Genomic DNA, 23,700 nt, shown 5'->3' with positions numbered 1-23,700 from the left:
TACACTCGCCGCCGGCCCCTCTCCGGCTGTGCAGGGGCGGGTTGTTCACCTGCTTTTGCACAGTTAACAGATAAAGTAACTTAAAAGATTGTATTTGTACACTGACGCTGTATTTACGTTTATTAAATATTACAAATGTTCGCTAAAGTGCTACAGGTGTGCTGTGAACATCTGTAGCGCTACAGACATGGGGACCACACCAGTAAAAATTTTAATAAATAGTACTGATTTGATTGATTCGACCTCTGTACGACTTCATTTTCTAGTGTACAAATGAAACAGCAGAACACTTCAACATAATACAGGTCTGACAGCACAACAATTCAGTGTTCACATTCAACTATTATTAAAAACATACCACACAGATGGCTAAAGATCCCCTGCTCCAAGCTTTCCACTGCCTGTAGGATGCACCAGTTGCTGACCAGGAGCCAGAATCCCTCCTCCTCTCAGGGAATTCATACTACTGCTGTGCTCCAGACCCAATTGCTGCTACACGCTTTCTTGGAATGTGCTACGGACATGAGCTAATTTAGAAGGGCATTGTAGATTATTTTAAAAAATAGCACCACTTGAACAGTAAGTCTGAACTTTTTACACTCCATTTATTCTAACGCATTCAAAAAACTCCAAAAACTCAGGAGTTATCTGAAGCCCTAGGCAGAAGTCTCAATATGCCAGATCAGCACGTGCTCTCCCAGCATGTCAGACCTACAGACCTTTTTTCATTTCGGAATTACGCTGAGGCAGAGAATCAGCACATCACCCGGGGGGAGAAAGTGGACTCTGGCTTCCAGTGCCTCCAACCCTGGAACAGCGCTTTCTTCCACCAGTGCTAAGCACCTGGTCGGGAAGGGGCAGGCAGGTGGATGCTGGGCAGCTTTGTTAGCCCTTGCCTTGTTCTTACATCCTTTCACCAACTCACAACTGCCAGTAACAGGATACAGGCCAGAACAAACCTTCAGGCCAGTCACAGGCAGCTGGTCTATGCTGACGTTTTCCAACAAACACGAAGCTTCACAGGTACATATTTTTCACTGAAAAATTATACACGTTGAGTTCACTGCACTTTCCTTCAATACAAAGATCACCTTCATGCTCTTGCGATGTTGTCCTTTAAATCCCCACCTGCCTTTGAACAATTCTTGGCTGTGGAGATTTCCAGGAGAAACAGAGGCACTTCATTTCTCTTGCTCACCTGCTGGCCCACGCATTTCAAACAGCATCAGAGCTCAATTTCCCACACCTCTTTGCAGATCAGAGTCGTTAAGCATCTTACACCAGATCCTTAAATAGCTCTCAGTGGAATGGCTAACGAAGCAAAACGCTGAACACACACACACACACACACGTGAGCTTCTGACATGGTAAAGTGACACACAAAGACATCAAAACAAGAACTATATATACACCACAGAACTTCCCATCAAAGCTCAGAGTTGAGCGCCACCTCCTACCAGCAGTCAAATGCAATGGAGAAATAGTACAAAAGTGTGAAAGAACAAAAAAATGTTGAAAATGCTTATGATCAAGAAAAAGAAATACTATAAACTCAGAGCTTACCTGCTTGGAAAGCTGCTTCCATCATATCTGATAAATCCAATAAAACCAAAATTTAATTTTTGGTGACAGTGCTGGTGTAGGAAGTTCCCGCCACACCCTAAGGCAGCCCTGCGTTGTCCCTCCCTCTCACGCCAACGTTTAACAGCTGTTTCTGCTGCCATTTTATAAGCTGGATTGGGGAACTGATCTGGGCTAAAAGAGCCTCTCTGCTCCCCGGGGCATTTATATATTTGGATCACTGCTATCAGACTGCGCAGCCCCACAGCAGCTGAAGCAGGACTGGGTGAGGGGCAGTAAAGGCTGGAAGGAGCAGGAACACTCCCCACAGCCACCTCCTCGGCACTGGGAAGGCTTTGCCATCTTGTATGTTCCATGCAACTCGTGTGCTTCCTTTCAGTCTGCCTCCCCCCTCTATCCTGTTCCTAATTTTCATAAAACCTGAAAAAAGAAAAAGGTGTCTTTTTAAGGCTAATACCTCCCTGTAGAACATGGCTGAACCCAGACAAGTAAGTCCAGCGTTAGAGGGGGTGCTGGTTGGCAGCCACCTGGGTATGAGCCACACACACAGAAAGACAACACAGTTGCACCTTGCTCCCTCAGGGAACCAGGCTAATAAAAAGCCCCACGTTACAGTATCTGTACAAGCTAGGGGGTGAAAACAAGTCCTAAGAAGTCACTGCAATAACAACTCGGTCAAATGCATTTGTATTACTACCTACATGGCAGGATGCGAAACAAGGACTGGGGGGAAGGCTGGAGATGGCAGGGTCAAAACACCAGCTATTTGAATACTACCTATGGATTCTGCTGGCGATGGCAGCCTGTCATGGGAGTCTCCCAGTGAAGATGGGACGCAATTATGACCTTCCAGCCCATCTCAAGTTGCTTACCAGGCAGAATTTGAAGATCTCATATTACATTTTGAGTCAGATAATAAATAAATCCAGTGGACCACTCAGCATTCAATTTCTCCATGCATAACATATTTTGACAAGTTTCCTCAGTTGTCACCTTTGCTCACGTCACTGTTCAGCACTCCAAAATGACCGAATGGTATTAAACGAAATAGAGAAGCTTGTATTGTGGGGGGATGTTAGCAACTTTCCAGTCTCTCTCATTTCCTCCTTCCATTCCATAAAGACACACATCTTAAATTTGATTTAAAATAATAGTTACCATGGCTTTTCCCTGAAAAAATAAATCACCGATACCTGTGCACCTGACAAGGAGCCCACTACAAAGCCATGCAGAGCCTTTTATTTCTCAAGGGCCCTGACCGTGTGAGAACAGCGAAGTGAGCACTCTTCTGAAACTGCCCTGTACTGCAAAGCACTGTTCTGCAAAACCAGCACACGCTTTCAGCTTGTGCTCTGGGGCCACTGCAGGACATTTATCCCCTCATTCCCAGCCTGTGCTTTTCTCCACTCTGGCATTTGAAGGTAGAATGAGAGGCATCCTATAACTAACTGCCCATGATTTCTGGATGCGATAACCTAGTAATCGAAGTGATATTGCTCTATATGTACCACACGCGTAGCTTGTGGCAATGAACCATTTCTATAGCTACCTTCAGAGTATCAAAGATTTCATCTTAAGCCCAGTAGTTCATAGAAATCCAGAGTATTTTGTTTGGCTTTACTCACCTTAGCACCAGATTATAGTTCCACCCAGTGATTAATAAAAACAAACCTATTTTTCACAGTAGTTCCTGTGAAATAGCTGCACAAAGTATTGCAAGAGAGTAATTTGAAAACTTTTATGATAAAGAATGATTGGACTGAAAAATATATCATCTTGTTACCACATTTATATTGCCAAATTGCTTAGAATAAAGACAAATTATACCTAATTTTTAATGATGTGCACTAAGAGCCTGTATTAGACATCTCATTCATGAGGTAATCAGCACTATTATGAATACTGCATCTGCTGTTTTGTGTAGCAGCAATATGAAAATTACATGTTTACACGTTATACACACAGACACAGCCATGTGACCGCATAGCGCTGGGAAGATTACCTACTGCTTCCCATTTGTTCAGTTCAGGGTTGTATTTCTCAATACTCTGCAGATATGTTCCTTTTGAATAGGAATATCCTCCTGTTACATAGATGCATCCATTCATAACCACCGCACCACACTCCATCCTTCTCTCCATCATGTGAGCCATCTGCTTCCACTTGTTTTGCTCTGGGTCATAGCAGTCCGTGATCGTGGTTTGTCCACCCACAAAATAGATCTTGTTTTGTAATGTAATTGAACACAATCCATATTCTTCAGGAAGAAAGGAATACAGTTCAACTCAGCGTGACATTGTTAACTTAAACTGCAGCTATATGACAAACATTGGGCACCACTGAGGGCAGCTGAGTTTCTTCACTGAGCTTAGGAGATACCTCAGGATTTTCTGCTATGCTTGTAAAAGCAATCTCAAGGTGTTACAGACATGAACACCAGTACTTTGTGAGAATTGCTTTAAAAACTTACTGTTACCAAATATAGAATACAGAGGAAACCCTTTTAAAATTAATATAAATTATTTTTGCCAAATACCTATGAATAGATAGGTCTGGGTGGGAGTGTTGATCTGCTTGAGGGTAGGAAAGCTCTAGAGGGATCTGGGCAGGCTGGATCGATGGGCCAAGGCCAATTGTATGAGGTTCAACAAGACGCAGTGCCGGTCCTGTACTTTGGTCACAACAACGCCATGCACCCCAAGGAGCTGGGGGTGTTGGTCAACAGCTGGATGAACATGAGCCAGCAGTGTGGCCAGGTGGCCAAGAAGGCCAACAAGCCATCCTGGCTTGTATCAGCAATAGTGTGGCCAGCAGGAGCAGGGAAGTGATCGTGCCCCTGTACTCAGCACTGGCGAGGCCGCACCTTGAATCCTGTGTTCAGTTTTGGGCCCCTCACTACAAGAAGGACATGGAGGTGCCGGAGCATGTCCAAAGAAGGGCAATGAAGCTGGTGAAGGGTCTGGAGAACAAGTCTTATGAGGAGCGGCTGAGGGAACTGGGGTTGTTTAGTCTGCAGAAAAGGAGGCTGAGGAGAGACCTTATTGCTCTCTACAACTACCTGAAAGTAGGTTGTAGTGAGGTGGGTGTTGGCCTCTTCTCCCTAGTAACATGCAATAGGATGAGAGGAAATGGCCTCAGGTTGCACCAGGGGAAGATTTAGACTGGATACTAGCAAATATTTCTACACTGAAAGGGTTGTCAAGCATTGGAACAGGCAGCCCAGGGAAGTGGTGGAGTCACCATCCCTGGAGGTATTTAAAAGATGTGTAGATGTGGTGCTTAGGGACATGGTTTAGTGGTGGACTTGGCAGCATTAGGTGTGCAGTAGGACTTGATGATCTTAAAGGTCTTTTCTAACCTAAATGATTCTATGAATCTATGATTTTATAGAAAGTTAGTTTACTATGTTATTTAATAGAATGCTGCCATTCCTTAGTTCAATATTTATATAGTGATTTCTATAGAACAGATACTTGAAGAGGGTCTTCCCTTCCTCTCTCAGAGTGTGGAAATATGAGATGATCCCACCCTGGGCCTTGCTGCCCTAAAGGCATTCCTCCTTTTATTAGGAACATGCTAGAAACTCTTAAGTGGGCTTAAAGACTCCCAAACAGAAGTAATCAAATCAAGCTCTAGAGTCATTACAGAAATTATTATTTACCTGGATGCGGACTTGTGGTGACTATACTCCACTCATTGCTACCTGAATGGTATCTCTGGATTTTATCATAGGTGCAGCTTCCCCTGTACCCATAGTGACCTCCGGTTACGTAGATGACTTCGTGCAGGGCACAGGCGGTGGCATTTCCAACACCTGTACACAGTGTGAAAGTCACAACACACCTTCAGACTGCACACAATAACCATGGTCACTTCCATCCATAATCCCATTTCAAATGACTTATTAATATTTTTGGTGAAATTATGCTTGCAAGTATTTAACTGAATGTGAAATTAAATAAACTTGTTAAGACACCTTATTTTATCAGCATAAGTCAAGAGCAATTCAATAAAATTGCAGTAACCAATACATATACATATAACAGCCACATAATATTTCACAGAATTTTTATGCAGTAATTAAAGACACGACACACTGTCACATTAGTTTGGGAATAGGGAATTATTTTAAATATTTCACTAAATTACAGAGATTTTTAAGTCACTCATATGGCAAGGACAAAGACAATGGGAGTTGAGATCATTCAGTGTCTCAGGGTATCTTTTCTGATCCTTTCAGTCTTTCTCATGGTATTATTAATTATGTTATTGTATAAACAAGGACATAAACAGAATGGAGCCATGTTAACTCTGCCTCTAGGAGAACAAAACAGAATAAAACAAGGGATCTGGCAAGATAAAGTGGACCAAAATTAGGAAATCAGTGTGGTTTTTTTAAGCACCTAAGAAGTTTCACACAGAAAACAGGACAAAACAACTGCACACAATGTGTAACTGCTCACAGTATTAGCATAGCATTTCTATTTTTACAGGAAATAAAAACAGACTAATGGCAATGTTTGTGGAAAATACACAAACAGTGAAGAAAGTTGTAGGAGGATGGTGTTTTTTCCTGTTACAGATGCCTCCCAAAACTCTCATGAATGTAGCAAAGTACTATGTTCCGTCAACTTAAAGTTTTATAATTAATTGTAAATAATTGCCTTAATTTATTAAAAATACATTATAAAATGTATAATTCTTTATAAATTTTATAACAAAATAATACCCCTTAGGCTGTGATCCAAATTTATATGGTTTTTAATGTATGACACCTTTATAAATGATTGCACAGAACATCTTAGTAACCTGTTTTTACATTAAAATAATACAATCCCTTTACTGGAGCTTGCTCTCTGACCACCTACTGAATGGACCCTAATCCCAGGTAGTTTTCTGACTTCTTTCTAATTTGAAATTTTCTTCCTGAAAGAAGGCAAATTTAAATTGAGACTACTACTTGCTTTTTGGTCCTAGTGTTCTGTGGCACAGCCCAGCATAGCATTTGGACGTTTGCAGTCATTTGGCTAGTAAAGACCTGAACCAAAGCCCAGCAACATTAACAGGAGATTCCCATGCACTTCACTAGAACTTGGATCAAACCCTAAATGTGTCCATGGCACTTAAAAGTGACAAACACAAAAGGATCGACAGTTGAGGCAGACACCATACAAAAGCTTACCTACACCTACCTTTGATCATGTTTGCAATTGGAAGCCATTTCTTTTTTAAAGGATCATAGAGCTCAGCTTCTTGCACTGGAGCTCCCTTCCGGTAACCACCCAACGCATAGATGCAGCCACTTAAGGAAACCGCGCAGTGGTAATACCTTGCGTCAAGCATGGGGCAGCCTTCTGTCCATTCATCTCGCTCACAGTTATATACCCACACGGTGTCAAGGGCTTCAATGCTCTCTGTTCTATAACCTCCTGTCACATATATGTTTGGTCCCAAGTTAGTGACCCCATAGCTCTCTCTGGTGTGATCTGGCATCTCAGTTCCCTGGACCCATGCGTTGGTTAAAGGATCCCAGACATGCACTTCTGATAAGGGATGCCAGTAATATCCTCCGATCACATACATGGCTGCTGTGGGTCTTCTGGAAAGACCTTTGGGACTAAGGTTGAGGGCATTGTATATGAGTGACCTTATCTTATTGTCATTAAGCCGGCATTTTTTTTGTAGGCTTAAAGCTGACCTCAGATACATGTTGTCTACGTCTACCTTGATGCAGCTCAGCAGTTCACAGACATCTTCAATTCTTTCTTCCACATTGTGTGCAACCCACTTAACTATAGCTTCAATGGCTGCCTCTTCTTTCCAAACGTTGAGATTCTCTCTGGAGAGAATATAAGAGATCTTCTCCTTGCCAATGTCCAGAAACTCTTCCTGCTTCCACACTTCTTCAAACTGCCATAACAATATCCTCCTGGACTCTTTTTCTAGCTCCGAGCAATCATGATATTCAGCAAAGGAGTGCATCCCTATGCAGTTGTCAGTGTCTAAATGCCTCACCAGAAACTGCTCACAGGCTTTCTTTACCGACACGAACTGGAGGAGGTCTGCAGCCTCGAGTAGGCTCTGGACATTCCTCTTTGTTATCTGGATCTGTGATGTGTATGCATAATTCACGAGGGCTTCCAGTACGGCATGGCTGAGCCCGGGAAGCCTGATCTGGTTTTTAGATTTCTCTTTCATATCGGCCGTGAACATGGCTTTAAAATAACTGCTGCAAGCCGCTAAGGCGGCTCGGTGGCAGCGGAAGACGACTCCCGAAGCGCACTGCAGGGTGATGTCGGTGAACAGCCCATCCAGGTAGAACGCCCGGAACGCCTCCAGGAAGCCGTTGGGGTGAGCGGAGTCCCGGTAGAGGTAGGCGTACTCCTCCTGCCCGGCCGCTGCCATCGCCGGCCCCCGCCCACAGAGGCGGGCGGCCGGGACGCGGCCGGCGGAGCCGCCGACCGGCCCCCCCGCGGCTTTGTCCGCGCCCGGCGGCGGAGCGGAGCGGTGAGCGGAGCGGCGCCCCGCCGCCCCCGGCCGCGGCCGCGGCCCCGCCCAGCCGCCCCGGCGCGGCGCTGAGGGCCGGGCGAGGGGTGCTGCCGGGCCGCCACCGCCCCGTGACGGGCTGTGGAAGCGCTGCTGCCCGCGGCAGGCGGTGGGGCCGGAGCGGCAGCTCCCCCGCCCTGCCCCTGCTTCCTGCCCGCCCCCGCCAGGAGGTCAGCGGGGCCCGGCGAGCCCAGCCCGGCCCCCGCCGCGGGGGAACTCCGGCCGGAACTGCCGCCGCCGCGCCGGGGGCCAACGGGGCGACGGGGATGGTGACCCGGCCGTATAAGGGAGGGAAGCTGATGCCCGGGGGGCGTCACCAGCTCTGTGGCACTCAGCCACACCGCAAGGCGAGGGGGCCTCTGAACGCCGCCAGCGACCCGAAGCCGCCCCGGTCTCCCCGGCGCTCGGAGGAGCAATGCCGGGAAGGGCGGCCAGCTCGAGGGGCTCCCCAGGTACAGAAGGGCGAGATTCGCGAGGGCGCGGCCGGGGCTCTCCTCAAACACATGAACCCGGCAGGGTGCAAAGGACAGACACAAACTGTGCCAACAGACTCCAACTATAAGCAAATTATTCATGAAGGTGGTTATATTGGCTTTTACCACTTCTGGAAGTGTGGATCACAATTTAAGAAGTCTTTTTCTTCTCTGCTAGCAAAACATTTTCTGCAGTGGAGACCTTTGAAAGTATTTGAAGCACAGCAGCCTCTGGGTTTAAGCACCTGTGCTCTCTCCTTCACCTGCAGCAGGGTTTGGATCCTTTGGATCCAGCAGCCAGGCTCCCCTTGCCCTGCTGGAGCTCCTCCTGGATTGAATGGGCTGGCAGCAGCTTATCCGGCCAAAAGGAGGTGGATATTTGTTATTATTAGCGAAGTGCCAGCAATACCCAAAAGGAGAGTTCCTGCTTTACACAGATTCTATAGCATGAACTAAAAAGAAGGAATCTGGAGAGTGTATATGGACATACTCCTCTGCTGTCCTTCCACACTAACTGTGCAGCAGGACTCGAACCTGCCCTTGGCCTTTACATAGTAACAAGACATAAACAAACTGATGGAAACAAAAACTAACAAACCCCTCTCCCATCTTCCCTTCAGTTTTTCAACCACTCTTGATGCACCGTTAGCCCAGGAAACTGGAGTTTTGTGGTATAACCCAGGAACTAGCAGTAGCCCTGCCTCTCTGATCCAGGCCCATCCTTCAGCTACATTACTCACACTGTTACTTTCTCTGGAGCATTCCCTTGTACGGCCCCAAGTCTGTTTATACATCCCTATGCCAACAGCTTTGTTTTGCTGTGCTTTTGTACTTTCCATTCCATCAGCTTCCTATGGACAAGCAAGAACTTCTCCAAGGTCTTGGCCCTCCTACTAGCACATAATACTAAGGCCAAGTACTCTTCATAGTAGCCGGTGTACGATGGCAAATCTGTTACCATACAGAAAATTTCCCATGCACACGTGTGCCTTCTATCATGCGGGTTTTTTTTCATAACGTCTTTACCTAAGTCACCTCCCTCCCAGAGAACACGTTGGCTTAAACCACCAGCAAGTCTGGAGGTCAGCAGCACCAAGTACTGAACATGCATCCCTTCAAGGAGCTTCTCCCTTTCTCCTGAGGCTGGGTTACCAACTTAAACCAGCTTCACCCTTTGGAAACACTCATCTCCCCTTATACCCATATGTGGAAAAAATTGGTAATTGTGGTGCTTCAGAAAAGTTTTCTCTTTTATTAAGAGGGAAAAACCCTGCCAAGACCTCATATTAATAGCTTAATGGCCTACCTACTGGAATTGAAAAATTTCTTCTGTCTCCATATGCACTTTGTCTAGCAAATAGCATCAGCTCTACCCTCTACTTGAAGTGATTAGATCATAATTACTAATATTTCAAGTAGTCTGCTTAATCTACTCTAAACTCCTGCTTCAATACTTTCATCAAAGCCACAAAACACACCCCTTTTTGAGCATGAAGATGAATTTCTCAGTGTCTCATTCTCTCAACAAACTACAGGGAAGGTTCCTTAAGGCTAAAAGAACAATAGTTAATATAAGTGGAAGAAAAAGCTGAATAATTATTCATATACTAGTTTTTGGTTTTAAGTAAGCAGTAACTGATATCTGCGGAAAAACTGACAGTAAGCTGTCTCACAGCTAAGTTCTGAAAAGCACAGAAGAGATCAGCACAGAATCTCTGGAACATTAAGCAGCACATATAAGAATGACGGAGACACACAACTTAAAAAAAGTAACCATACAAAATTATACTATGCAACAGCCATTACCATTCTTCTGTATGACCTGTAAATCAGACAAACGTATTACAACCTGAGACCCACCAATTCTTCAGATGTTGTCTTTGTGCCCTTGCACCAGCCAATTGGGTAAGATCTCCAATACAAACATCTCAAGGCCTATCAAATATCCATCATTAAAGCAATGCTCCCAAGAACTCAAGTATATTATTCTGGACATCTTGGACAACAGACTGTTCAAAGCAGCTTTCTACAATTCACTTAAATAGGTGAAGGGCTAAAAGCAGGAGTATTTACAAGGAAGCAATCAAAGGAAATCTTAATTTATATACACTGTCAGCCTGAAAACAGGCAAGACCACTCCTAAAAATCTTCAACTCAGAAAAAGAAAGTAGTGACAACATCACAGGCCAGTAAGAAAATGAAAACACTGCTGCTCAGAAAACAGAGGAAGACAGCTACAGCAATCGCAGGCTGCTGAGCTACATCTCAGACATCTGCGACCAAAGTGCTGCAGAAGTTCGACTAATTTCTCAGTTTTTAAGGCCCTTAAGCCAAAGCAGACATCAGTTCAATAGCAGACTACATCATTATTTTGGACCTTTTGTGGGGCTATAAGAAGGAAATCATTTGGCATGAAAATACATTAATTAAATTTAATGAGACTTATTTTTAATATCTCTATATGCATAGCCTAGTCCTTGGGGATCATCTCCCCTGTGTGTGGCAAAGAGAAAGACTGCATGTTCACAAACAATTCCTTTAACGAAAGACAGAAAAATTTTATTAGAAAGTTAAAACGGACATAGATGTTCCCTTCCAGCCTGTAAGAGGATTATACTATAGATATGGATGAGAATAAATGGGTAAGATTAGTGTAAACATGTATACATATGCACCATTCCGTGGGCCTGAGCCTTGCAGCAGAAACCCAGCAAGAAAAAAGCACCTGGCTGACTCAGAGCTGTCGCCATGGAAGATCCAACCAGCATCAGCTCGATATAGAGTGGCAGCAGCATACTGCCAGGGCAGTAGTCAGGAGAACAGGAGAGTGACTTTTCTTTAAACAGAACAGCAACGTCCTTGCTGCTCTCCAGAAGGGTTCTGACTAACAAAATAAATGGTGTTACCCAAAGGCTGACACTTTGCTCACTCTCTCTAGGCCCTTACAAGAAGAGGTACCTGATGACACACAGGCCAGCAGAATATGTTACACAAATCAGGTGTGTTACTTTTGTCAGTGACAGTAACTTTTATTGTTTTTACAGCACAACATAATACAAACTATTAAAAAGTAATTTGGTCTGGTAAAATATTTAGTATATTGAGAATATAAATGCATTTTCAAAGCAAACAAGATTACAAACATAGCAAATAATTTACAAAATTAAACATTTATCCTGATCAAAGTAGTATAAAAGCCAACAGTTCCAGAACCATGCTCCTGGCACCTAATATTTTGAAAACAAAGAACATCATTCTTTTGTGCACTAATCCTACTCCTTCCCCTAAGCGCAGACAGAAAAGGTCAGTTATGTAGTCAGTAAAGGCCTGGGGGGAGGGGGAAGACTAAGAAGAATGGCAATTGCTCTTGCAACTCCGAGTCTCCACTTATGTTGGAATGTGTACTATGTTAGAAAGCCATTTTAACTTCACTTTCCCACTATTGCCAAGATTGAAAAATAAACAGATTTATATTGTGTTTAAAAAACATAAGTTCAGATAACATCCCAATTTTACAATTCTGTGCTTTTATACACGTGCAGTTTTTCTCTCCCAGGATGATAAAATACCACTATATTAGTTTCCTTTTATTGTTTGAATTATTCCTTTATAAGCACTTTCAGATAAGACATAATTTCAGTAGCAGATGACCAAACCAGAACAGAACACTCTACAGGACTGAGATCTTGGGCCAGCTGAGAAATCTTTTTCTCCAAGGTATAGCCCTGCCTGGGCATAGCAATGTCATCTTTCTTCAAAAACATTACTGGACATAGGTCATTCCCACCATCACCTATATATACAACCTGTGTATAGCTTACTCCTCGCTCCAGCTGTTTATCTAGAAATTCTTTCAAAACTTTCCTTTTGCAAAGGTTTTTAGGGCACTTGGCACAATGGTGAGCATGGAAGTTCTGTACAGTAAGATAGCCAGTACTACTGAATGCTGCAGGGTTTGTAAACACTTCATCAAATACCTTATGGAAGTCAGCAGCTTTCAAAATCCAGTCAATAAATACTGTATTAGAATCTGAAACAATTATGCAGTCAAACAGCTCTTTGTTCCCACCAATAAAATGCAGAAGATCTACCATTCCTGCAGTGAAAGGAATTGTTGTCATAGTTCTTTTCATCTCATCTTCTTTGATGCCATTGTCTCCCAAGTAGACAAAGACTCTGCCCATGTATTCTGTCCAGTGTCCTGGTCGGTAGGAGTTTCTTAATCCATTAGGAAGTTTATTCTTAGGAGCACATTTCACAATCCAGGTATCACTATTTTCATCTATAATTGTATGGTCAAAATCAAAAACCAAGAGAAATTTCATAGTTGTCACAAAATAGTTTCCAAAACAAACAAAACAGAATTATTTATATAAACAAAAGTACTGAATTCCTACACTGATCTTGTGCTCAGAAGAGAAAAATTCTGCATGAAAATGAAGGATTAGGAGAAATGTCTAAACAAAGTAAACTATTTATGGCCACTACAGCTATGGGAAGTTATGCTCAAGCTAAAAAAAAAACAGTCTGTAAAGGTCAGTTCTAGTTCAGCGTCAAACCTTTGCTTAAAACAGACAATGTGAAAGTCTCTAAACTCGTGCTGCATAGTTACTAATACTTGCTAACAGAGTCCATGTTCCAGTACTCATGCACCATCAGTCTGAACAACGGTTATAAATTATCATTTATAATCATCACTTGCCAGTGCAACCAAGCTGGAATTCTCCAGGCAAAGCACCTTAAGAGATATTTCAAAAGGAAACTACTAGTGAACAGATGGACCCAGTCTTTTTCACAAGGACACATCAAATCAAAGCAGCCAACGGAAAGAAATACTGCCATTTGTGGAGCTGAAAAAAAAAAAAAAAAAAGAACTCGGTCTGCTTGCTGTAGTCTTGCAATTTCAGTACCTGCAGCGCACCTCTGGGCTACGGATCCCCAGGCGCAGGAGACGCCTCATGTGGCGCTTGGAGCCGTTCCCTCACAGGCGAGTCCTCTCACGCCCGTCACGGGAGCCGCGCCGCTCCCCCCGCCCCAAGCGCCCCGCAGGCCAGCGGGCCTCGCTGCCACACGAGCAGCCCCCGCGCAACCGCGCACCGAGCGGGCTGCGGGGGAGGGCAGAGCAGCCGCCCCGGCGGGGCACCGGGGACGCCCGAGGAGCTGGTGGGGACCCGTGAAGGAAGGGGTCAGAGCCGCCCGGGCCGTTACCGCCCGCCGCGCCCGCCTCCCTCCGCGTGCCTCCAGGCCACGCCGTCATGTGACTCCCCGGCGCCGGGTTGCCTGGCAGCGGCGGCGCGGCTCGGGGCCATGGCGGCGGCGGCGGGGCCCGGGCTACCCCGATGGCGGCGGCGGCGGCAGCTGGCCCGTGAGTGGGGCTGCCCCCGCGGGCACCGGGACCCGGGGGGGAGGGCAGTGCCGAGTTCGCGGCTGCAGCGGCCGGGAGGCTGTCGGGTTGTCCCTTGTCCCCCTGCCCTGGGAGGCGCTCCCGGTCACCACCCCCGCTCGCCCAGCTGTAGGCAACAAGACACGCTGTTTCTAGAATTACCTAGAAAGAACTAACCTGAAACCAGTGGAGGTTCCGTATCATCCAACAGCCGGGAGTCAGAGAAGCGCTGGCTGCCTGGCAGCTGCCCATCCGCCAGAAGCAGTGCGTCAGCACACACTCGCACGTTCTGGCAAGGCTCCCTTCACCTTGGACGGATGCAGGGGAGGATCAGGTCTTGTCCCCACCATAAGATGAACAGATCTTCAACTGCATCTGAGAAACAGACCTTGACATAAGTATCACTGGAAGAGAAAGCCTACTTACATTTTAAGTATGACACATCTGTCTGCTCCAAATCCGATGAACCAGAATTTCTAAGAGGATGCCCCTCTGTACAGCGTATGATTTCCTTCGAAAATACTGGCGACAGTTTGAAGGGCATTTCACAAAACCTAGTGACCACCTGGAAAAGCTGCATTTATGCATGCAGATGTGTATGCAAGCCTAATACAAGGTTAACCTTTCCACCAAATCAAGAAACTGTTCTACAAGCCAGATTGATTTTAGTAAATACGATGAGTGCGCAGGACAAGGGTGGCCTGTGCCCACACTGCTGCCTCATCCAGCCAGAAAAATGGGTTCACCATTATTACCCCCTTTCCTTTTGGGAATGCTCCCTGGTCCCTGCTGTTCCCAGAATGATGCCCGAGTACTGCCTGGAAAGTGTTAGTCACCACAAGCCAAACCTGCACACACATACAAATGGGGAAGGGGACATGCAAACAGTTAAAGTCATTCTGCCACAGCCCAAGTACAGACACCAGCCACAGTCAGACTACAGATACAGACACCCTATCTTAGCTCTGTGGTACTGGGATGGGGAGAGTACCCGTTGGGATCATCTAGTGTTGTTACTATGCAGGAACTCAAATCCTGATATGGGTTTGAATATAGGATTTTCTGATGTCAAGTAACCTCAGTATCCTTTCTTCCCTCTGCACAGTGTCACATCATTTGCAAGAAAATAATGTTCTAGATGGATATTTTCTTCCAAAGGAAGTAGATCTTCATCAGGTAATTGTATTGCCAAAAGCAGAATGGGAAAGGATTCAGGACAGTCTTGGCAGCACAACTAGAGAGGCAGCACGCATCCTCGCTGAGAAGAAAGAACAGGAAGAAATGCACTTACGCTCTAAAGTGGCTGTAAAAGACTGGCCCAATACCATTACGGTAAGTACAAGATACATTTGTAAACAAAGGGATTAATTTTCCTACATGCAAAACCACTCATGGTAACGTTTCTAGCTGTACTCCTTTTGTTTAACATTTGCCTTTAAATATGTATTTTAACTAAATTCCATTTACATACACTTAACATCTAACATCAACATTTAAATTTTTTAATTAACGCTAAAATGGAAAAATTTAAAAAACCCCAAACATTGAGTACATCACCTTCAGAATGGTTTATATGTTTTTAATCCCTGTGCTTTAAATGCAATTTCTAATTTTATCTACACTATAGGGCCTGGCACAACGGAAACTTAAAGCCAAACAATTACGTGAAGAAAGGGAAGAGGAAGAAAGAAAGTTACTTGATTTGGAAGAAGAACAGTTCCAAGCAGCAAAACGGAAGGAAGCTATTGATCGTGCAAAAACCTACCTATACTATCAGAATGAGAGAGTGAAAGGGTTGCATGTTTGTTGACAACTTCTAATTTTTAAATTAAAATTGTACTGAATTTCTTTAAGCACTTCTGAACATGCAAATTACATGCAAACATTCTCTTGCAGAGTGCACTTCTACTTGCTGAGGTCCTAAAAGAAAGAGATGCTCAAGTTGAATTTAGAAAGTTAAAGTCAGATGCTAATAAAAAGAAGGATGAAGAAAAGGATCATGAACATAAAGAAGCTATTCTCAGAGAGCAAGAAAAGGCACATCAGCATTATATGAATCAACAGGCATTACGCAGAGATCAGCTGGAACAGTAAGTAAAAATTAATCAAAAGTAACCCTACTTTATTATTTACTTAAACTCTCTTCTCACAGATACATTCTATAAGGTTTTCACAGCAACTTACTAATAATTTGATTCTCAAATGAAACACTTAAAAAAAAACTCCAGAGTGCCACAAAAGACCTTGCACAAAAGGGAAAATCTGTGATACGCAGTGTTTTTCATTTGCCAACAGTCTGCATGTAAAATCGCCTCTGGTCGGCATCAATAGGTTTTAGTCAAATTGCTATTCAAAAGTTGTTACTGAAAGTGTATTTTAACTCAGTTTTGGTCCCGGAAAAGGTTAAACCAGATTTTTTATTTGCCCGTAACTGGATTCCAGAGAACACATCAAGAGAATGCATCACTGCCACCTCTATTCTTTCTCTCAGCTCTTACAGAAACCTTATGGATGGGTCCCAGTGGTATTTATAGGACTGGCACTGGTGGTCTGATAGAAGGAATCAAATTCCCTGAGGCAGAGGAAGGGTTCAAAGTCTGGTCTCACATATTCCCGGTGCAACACATAAATCCTTGCAGAACTTAGTATAGAACACTACTAGTTCAAGCTGTTGCCTGCATGCCCAGAAGGAGAAGCATAGATACAGTGGGACTTACTGGAGAAATCTTGTTCACTGAGGTTGCTGCAGAGATAGGCCAGAAAACTATGAATGCAGTGATGCTAACGGGTCATCCAGACAAAACTTGTTACCACTAGACTGCAGTCTGTAAGCATACCATATCTAATTTCTGGTCAGAGGACTGAGGGCTACCATTACAAACAAGGACACTATTTTCACCTCTGATATTCTACCCGCCTTCAGTTTGAAGTATCACACCTTTCCGTGCAAGGTGCTGTTGTGTTAATGGTAGGAGTCTGAGGAGTGGCTAGGGAGAGACCCTACCATTGAGTCACTAGGTTCAGAAGGGACCCTCTTGCTTTCTAAAGTCCTTCTCTGAGAGTATTCTAGGTGCGGTAAAGTCCAGTCTTAGTCTCAGACTTGGTCAACAGTTTATTTTCTAAGGGTTGTAGAAGTAACCACTCAGATATTTGTTATTAGTAACTAATGTGGCAGATGCCCAGGCCCATCACGTTCCATAAGAACGATCACGGCTAGATTAATTAATAGTGCAATTTATTAAAGCAACAGATACACAGGTTCTTTGGATTACCAGTGATAAGATTGCTGGTTACAAGACACACATAAATACCAAAGATATGAGTACACTGCTAGGCTACATGTATGCTAAACAAATATGAAGCGACTTGATAATATGAAGCAAAGCAATTCTAATACGTTACGGATTTAAAGTGACTCTATAGAGGTTTCCAATCTTACCCAAAGGCGTCCCAATGGAGGGGAGGAGAGGCTCAGCCTGTTGACTGGTCCCACAAGTCAGTGTGGTACGCGATGGTATCTTCCCTAACACCCTCTTTCTCCTCACACATTTTATACTATTTTTTATCTTTCAGGTGGAGCTTGAGTGACTCTAGTCATACATACCTTTATTATGATTGGTGTAAAATTTCCTCGCTTTACTTTTAAATGTGTAGACTAGAAGAAATTCAAAGTGCAAGTCCAGTGAGGGGTGGTCACACCTTAGAGGCAGGTAACTTTTGGGATGGAGGTGTGTTTTGGTACTATAATGATATTAAAATGAGCAAAGTTCACCAAAAGTGAACTTTTTGTCAAAGTATGACAGACTGTTGGCCAAGGGTAGCAAATATGCAGCGTACCAGCTCCATGGTACCTCAAGTTCCCATTTATCACAGAGCCTGGCCGTGATGCCTCCACACTGCTCCACCCTCCAGACAACTCGTAAGAGTCAGTACGCCAAGTTCTCCTGGCATTGCCGACATCTAAGGTTACTAGGGAAATTCCATGGAATGGATTCCTGACATATCAGCTGCACTTCCCCCTGACAGCTTCTTCAATGCTGTACCTTTTCTAAAAACATAAGTTTAATTTCTAAGTCACCTCCAGCAGTTATTCCACAGGTGCATATGGTTATGCAGAATCCCTATCTGTTCTTCACTTCAAGCAGTCCCTAGCCCACTTATTGACCTTCTTTTCCTAATTCAGAATAAAGGAGCACAAGCATCAGGCAGATCTGGCCAAGCTAGAAGACAAAAGAGAAGGAGAACAAATACAGAGATTGAACCGATTATACCAACTGGAAATTCAGAGAAGAATGGAAAAGGAACAGGAGGAAAAAGCTGAACGCCAAAGGCTGTATCATGTAAGCAACAGGAAAGCAGAGAGCTCAGAATGCTTGTTTCACCATGGCTGCCTGGAGTGAAACAATAACATTCGTGTATCCAAACGGGCCCACTGGCAACAGGAGGTTTGCTGACAGCTTCGGTAGCACTGGCTCACATGCCTACCCTGCCAGCTGCAAGCCATGTCTTTCCTTTGTGCTTTTGAGAAAGGCCTCCTGGAGGCAGGTCCCTTCTCTTGTCTGAAGGGACACTGGCACCTGATGCTTCCACTGGTCTATGGTTAAAAAGTCTGCTGTAGACATCAAGGAATATTCCTCTTGGCTTGAGAACTGGATTTAAGTTTCACACACCTGCTGGCTTAAGCCCATTGTTCTTTGTTCGGAAGAGGGAAGAGCCTGAGTCTGAACATAGCAGCATCTGTTTAACTTGTCTTTCTCTTTTTGAGTGGAGAGGTTTAGAAATTTAGTCAAGACATGCTGCATTCCCTCTTCACCTTTAAAGGCATCTTGCTAAGTGCAAACTAGAAATGCCTCGGAACAGTTCTGGCCAGCACACAAAAGACAGTTCTTTTTTTACATAAAATTATAGAAAACACTTCTTCAGCCAGGATTTGGATTAAGCTCTCAGACTGGTATAGTTTTGGATGAGGTAGGCCAGGAGCAGCACAGTCCATGTATCTATTCATGGGGGTTGCACAGTCCCATTCTTCTCAAAGTCCCCCTCTCCCACAAGTGTGAGTGGGAGCAAGGGATAATGGTAAATGCATTGCATAGCAATTTGTTTGTGTAATAGGCTGGAGAAGCAGCTGTTTGATGCTCAATTCCCCTCCTCCTTCCTCCTATCTACTATCTCTTCTTCATGCATGTTTGAACAGGGAGGCAGAAGTAAGTGGCAGTACTGAGAATCCCTTTTCTCTCTTTGAAAGAAACACAAAGAGAGAGAATAGGGAGTGATTCTTTTAAGTTGCTACCCCAGGACCAGATTTTCTAACCTTCATCAGTTATATCAGGACCATTTTGCCTTTGCAGGAGCATGTAACTGACCAGAAAATGATCAAAGCAGTAGAAGAACAAAAACAAAAGGAAGAAGATTATCAGATTAAAGCTCATTTTAAAGCAAAGGAAACTATTGCCAAGCTGATAAAAGAGAAAGAAGCTGAAATGCGTAGGTAGGTACAAAGCTAGAGTATAAATTGTAAATAAACGAAAAAATATAGTGTAGTCATATTCAGATCTCTCAGACTGATGATGTAACACAAAACACAGTTATTCTAAAAATTAAATTCTAAAAATTAAATTATACTAGTAGGGAGAGTAGGGAATTCAGGAGAAAAAGGAAATTCTTTCACAGGTTCCTTAGTAATAGGTGTGTGTGTGAGCAATCTCTCCGCCCTTCAAAGTACAAAAACTTATGGAAGTGCAAAGCTCTACACCAGCATGTTAGGAACAGTGATTTTCCATATGGCCTGCCAAGCCTCCACCTCCTCAACAATTAAAGACAGTTAAAATCCTTGACAAAAGTATTTTGGGGCATAACCTGTATTTGCTGGAGTCAGATAAAAAAAATATTTCTACTTCTTAACTAGGCACCTATATTAATTAATTACATTGGATTACTGTTAAGGGAAGATGGTTTACCAATTTAACAGTGAGGGTACAACATTAAGATACCATTGAGCCAACCTAAGAGCTCCCTTCTTGTCCTACTTCTGGCCAATACTCCCAACGTTTGTCTCCTGATGGCAAGATGCTAGGCAGACTCCTCCCCCAGTGATCCAGCTCATTACTGCAACAGAAAGCTGGTGTTTCAAGAATACAGGGAACATTTATTTGCTAAAACAGATAATTTATAAAACACAAAACAGGAGGAACACAAGGAGATCAAGGAGTTGGGTGGGTGGGCTGGCCTGTGTGGCAAGAGGAGACTAGAAGCAGGACTACTGAGAAGCAGTAATGCTCCAGTTAGACCTAGGTGTGTACCCTGGTATGTTATGGTAGCTCATGTTCTTCTGCAGGCTGACACAGGAGCATCAGGACAAAATTGTTAGCCAATTAGCTGTACAAATGAATGAGGCATTAAAGAGGGAAGATGATCGTCTTGCTAGAGACATTGCAAAAAAAGAAGCTGAACAAGAGAAAAAACGCAAAGAGAAAGAAGCAGAAGAAAAGGCTGCAATTGAATCTATTGCTGAACATAGAGCCACTGTGGTAAGAAACCTAGCCTGTTCTTATTCCTGCTTACTCCGAGGAGCCTGGCCCAGATCGCAGCTGGTGGCTCTGGTGCCACCCGTCAGCACGCTTCACCAGGTCCACTGACATCTTTCCTGAAGTCCTCTCTCCCTCTGCCGCTTCCATGTTGGGCGCACATCTGCCAGGGCTGCTGAAAACCCTGGGCCTGGGCACTGGCCAGCCACAATGACCGTGCTTATCAGAGTGCTGATACAGGGCTGCTTCTGCTGAAAGATAGGACCTCCAAACTAGCAGGCTATCCCCTTGGTTAACTTTTTCTTGTGTACTTTGTAAAATACAGATGAAGATGAAAGTGGAAAAGGAGAGAGAGGAAAAAGCAGAGGGTAAAAAAGAACTTCATGCGCTAATGGAACAGAACCGCATCTACCTGGAAATGGAAAAATCCAAGAAACGACGACAACGTGACACAAACATGGAAATACAGAAAATTCAGATCCAGCAAATGGTAAATAGGTGTACCCTGTCAGCCCCCTCAGAGAGAAGCACGCATCTAAACCAACAGCACTAACTCCTGCCTGAGAGGAAGAGAGAGAGAGAGAGGAAGCATGCTGTGTTTTGTTCGGGGATTTTTGTTTGTTGGTTTTGGGGTTTTCTTTTATATCATGCACATACCACATGTGCTGGTGTTAGGGACCAGCCTCCTCTCAGAGCAGTGGTACAAGTCAAGGCTGGTTTGCAATGACAGCACATCCTGCCCTGTGCCGTTATGTACTACTGCTGTTCTCTTATATCTTCTGGGCAGGTCACCAAAGAGCAGCATCTGATGCTGATGTTCACTCAGCTGTTTAACGTACCCTTTTTGTGGGTGGTACGGCAGGGGAGAGAAGCAGAGAGGGACGATATTTGCAAGTATCAACCAACATCATCGCAGATTTCCTATAAGCTTTTGGCCTCTCTAAGTTTTAAGGGATAGCTATGTTGTGAAAGAAATACTAAGCTTTGTTATTTCCTTTTCTTCATCAGGCTGAAAAGCAGGCAAAAAAACAGCAGGAAAAGCAAGCAGATTTGGACTACAATGCTCAGAGAGAGGTTATTGCCCTTTGTAAGGAGCGTGAATTTCAGAGCTATGCAAAGCAAGTAATTGAAACAGAGTCCAAGACTACACATCATCTTTATCCTCTTCTCAAAGCATCCAAAGGTGGAAAAGGACGTGGATACAGCCCATTTTCCAGAGGAAGAGAAGGAATAAATACTAGTTTTCAGGCACAGGATGGTACAGCAGCCCAGCTACCTTGTTGTAGCTGTACCACTGCTCAAGAAGTTAAAAACATGAAATAATATTGAGACTGTCCAGCAACGAAAGGCAGAAGCAGTTTTCATGTGGTCAAAAAAAAGGTCTTTTTGAACCTTATGGGCAGAGTTAAACCATAAAATGATCTACATTGAACATATAGTATGAATCTCGAAGTCCATTTGAAAAAAAAAAATTGCCAGAGAATTTATTATATTCTCAATAATCCCCAGCTTGTATTTCATTAAAGTTAGTTTACTAAACTTGAGACAAAAATACATGATATACAATTGACCATCAGTGTAACCCATTCCAGCCAATACTCACTATTACTGTTATATTTTTATTATTCATTATTCTAAAAATTCACTGTCCCAGGTTTTTCAGGCCTAGGATATGAATTCCCAGTGCAAAAGGTCATGTTATTCACTAGCCCACTTCCAGTTAGGTATTCCCCATAATAGAAAAAACAAAAACAACTTTACAGAATCTACGGGGAAGAAAAAAACCAGCTTAATACATATGAAAGTTAGAATAGTTATGGTACTGGAGTTTTTATAGCGCTTTGTAACTACCTCTGTAAAACAAATGTCATGCTATAAATTAGTTCTATGAAAACACAAATGGGATTTGATTGCAGCCCTTAAAAGGTCACCTAGGAGGCAAATAGGTCCCAAAATAGCTGTAAATAGCTACTACAAAGAGCATGGCAACAAGAACAACATAGTTGGACTGCTCTTTCAAGAAGACAAACAGTGATTCAATCTGCAGTAAATAGATCTGGATCTAAAATTGTTTCTCGGATTCCTCAGCTGATTTACCAACACCAAAGCCACACACACATCTCACTCCTTATGCTTAGTTTCTTTGCTGAATTTTTACCATCATGTTCCTTCCTTGGACAGACTTCGGGTTTTGTACGATGACTTCCTTCACAAGTACCCTAGGGTCTAAACAGGATATTCTGCCTATTTTGGGGCCCACTGAAAACAAAGTCCAAAAAGCTTGAAGCTTTGCTTTGCTGCACACAACCTTCTATTCCAGCCCCCTCCTCCAGCTGCCAAGCTCTGTTGGCCAGACAAGAAAATGATAATGATGTGAGCACTAAAAAAAAAAAAAAAAAAAAAAATAGAGAGGGTTTTATATGAAGAATGCTTGACAATATTTTAGTTTTTTAGTTCGGAAAATGGTCTTTTGTGTGCCTTCAAGTTTCTAAGCCTGTCTTCAGATAGCAACAGGCTTTGAAGAAAGCACAGGACTTTGAGCAAGATGGGAGGCTACCCTGGAGGCGAGGTACCCACTGCAAGTTGAGGGCCAAGTAGAGCTGGTTTCACCTCCCCTGCGGTGTAACACAGCTGGGTGTCCCCCTTGGCCAGGGCAGCGGTCAACTCCCCCAGGAGCCTCTTCCCGGCAGGGCAAGGGGAGAACTTCTGGAAGGAGCAGGAGGATAGACCTCCTCCTCACCCAGCTCCCAGGGCCACTAAGGGCCTTCCTCGGGGAAACGAGCGCCCAGGGGCCACCTTTTCAGGTCAAGTAAGGGATCAAGGTAGCGAGTGTCCAACAGGCAGGCCTGGCAGGATGGTTACCTGCCTGCGAGACGCGGCAGCCCACAGAGCCAGGCCGCGCCACAGCAGAGCCCGCGCCGGGCAGAGGCAAACCAGCGGGAAGAGAAGCCGCCGAGGTCGGAGCAGAAAGACCAGAAAGGCGGAGGGAAAGGGGGAGGGGGTGTTATGGCCTCTTACCGGGTACAGGAGGGGGCGCCTCAGCCGCCGGGCCGGGCCTCCCTGCCTGAGAGAGCGGGCGGCGCCCGCCGGCAGCTCCCCGAGGCGAGGCGAGGCGAGGCGAGGCGAGGCGAGGCGAGGCGAGGCGGGGCGAGGCGAGGCGGGGCGGGGCGGGGCGGAGCGCAGCGCCGTGCTG

At 44.4% G+C, this 23,700-nt stretch overlaps 3 protein-coding genes and 1 long non-coding RNA gene across 5 annotated transcripts; 1 reads left to right on the top strand and 3 right to left on the bottom strand.

Moving 5' to 3' along the window:
• Positions 1-102: 102 nt before the first annotated feature.
• KLHL23 (kelch like family member 23) lies at positions 103-8,040 on the bottom strand. The gene is made up of 3 exons (XM_075093404.1): positions 6,774-8,040; positions 5,243-5,395; positions 103-3,838 (listed from the first exon to the last, which is right to left on the bottom strand). The coding sequence occupies exons 1-3, from the start codon at positions 7,984-7,986 to the stop codon at positions 3,528-3,530; spliced, it is 1,677 nt and encodes a 558-aa protein (XP_074949505.1). The 5' UTR covers positions 7,987-8,040; the 3' UTR covers positions 103-3,527.
• A 3,097-nt stretch (positions 8,041-11,137) lies between these two features.
• Positions 11,138-13,064, bottom strand: PHOSPHO2 (phosphatase, orphan 2). Its single transcript, XM_075093414.1, has one exon. The coding sequence runs from the start codon at positions 12,923-12,925 to the stop codon at positions 12,200-12,202; it is 726 nt and encodes a 241-aa protein (XP_074949515.1). The 5' UTR covers positions 12,926-13,064; the 3' UTR covers positions 11,138-12,199.
• Positions 13,065-13,501: 437 nt separating this feature from the next.
• On the top strand, positions 13,502-22,930 carry LOC142057428 (cilia- and flagella- associated protein 210-like). Of its 2 annotated transcripts, none has more exons than XM_075093405.1 (9): positions 13,502-13,965; positions 15,089-15,315; positions 15,611-15,784; positions 15,880-16,073; positions 18,167-18,323; positions 19,332-19,471; positions 20,318-20,510; positions 20,833-20,997; positions 21,516-22,930. In XM_075093405.1, the coding sequence occupies exons 1-9, from the start codon at positions 13,908-13,910 to the stop codon at positions 21,828-21,830; spliced, it is 1,623 nt and encodes a 540-aa protein (XP_074949506.1). In that variant the 5' UTR covers positions 13,502-13,907; the 3' UTR covers positions 21,831-22,930. The 2 variants fall into 2 exon arrangements, with proteins under 2 accessions (XP_074949506.1, XP_074949507.1); XM_075093406.1 differs by having other exon boundaries at positions 13,859-13,965; positions 20,833-21,005; positions 21,525-22,883.
• LOC142057434 (uncharacterized) lies at positions 14,161-23,620 on the bottom strand. Its single transcript, XR_012660635.1, has 2 exons — positions 23,526-23,620; positions 14,161-14,358 (listed from the first exon to the last, which is right to left on the bottom strand). It is a non-coding gene; the product is annotated as an uncharacterized LOC142057434 (long non-coding RNA).
• Positions 23,621-23,700: the final 80 nt, after the last annotated feature.

The sequence above is a fragment of the Phalacrocorax aristotelis genome, chromosome 5 (genome assembly GCF_949628215.1).
Source record: "Phalacrocorax aristotelis chromosome 5, bGulAri2.1, whole genome shotgun sequence".
Classification (NCBI taxonomy): domain Eukaryota; kingdom Metazoa; phylum Chordata; class Aves; order Suliformes; family Phalacrocoracidae; genus Phalacrocorax; species Phalacrocorax aristotelis.
This window is presented reverse-complemented; position numbering and strand designations above follow the sequence as displayed.

Excerpts from the sequence above, each read along its gene's own strand:
- KLHL23 (XM_075093404.1), bottom strand. The coding sequence starts at position 7,986 with ATGGCAGCGGCCGGGCAGGAGGAGTACGCCTACCTCTACCGGGACTCC. Across the intron at positions 5,396-6,773 it reads AATTGCAAACATGATCAAAG|GTGTTGGAAATGCCACCGCC; the intron begins GTAGGTGTAGGT and ends CACTGTGTACAG. Across the intron at positions 3,839-5,242 it reads CACCACAAGTCCGCATCCAG|AATATGGATTGTGTTCAATT; the intron begins GTAAATAATAAT and ends TTCTTCCTGAAG.
- PHOSPHO2 (XM_075093414.1), bottom strand. The coding sequence starts at position 12,925 with ATGAAATTTCTCTTGGTTTTTGATTTTGACCATACAATTATAGATGAA.
- LOC142057428 (XM_075093405.1), top strand. The coding sequence starts at position 13,908 with ATGGCGGCGGCGGCGGGGCCCGGGCTACCCCGATGGCGGCGGCGGCGG. Across the intron at positions 15,316-15,610 it reads ACTGGCCCAATACCATTACG|GGCCTGGCACAACGGAAACT; the intron begins GTAAGTACAAGA and ends TCTACACTATAG. Across the intron at positions 18,324-19,331 it reads AACGCCAAAGGCTGTATCAT|GAGCATGTAACTGACCAGAA; the intron begins GTAAGCAACAGG and ends TTGCCTTTGCAG.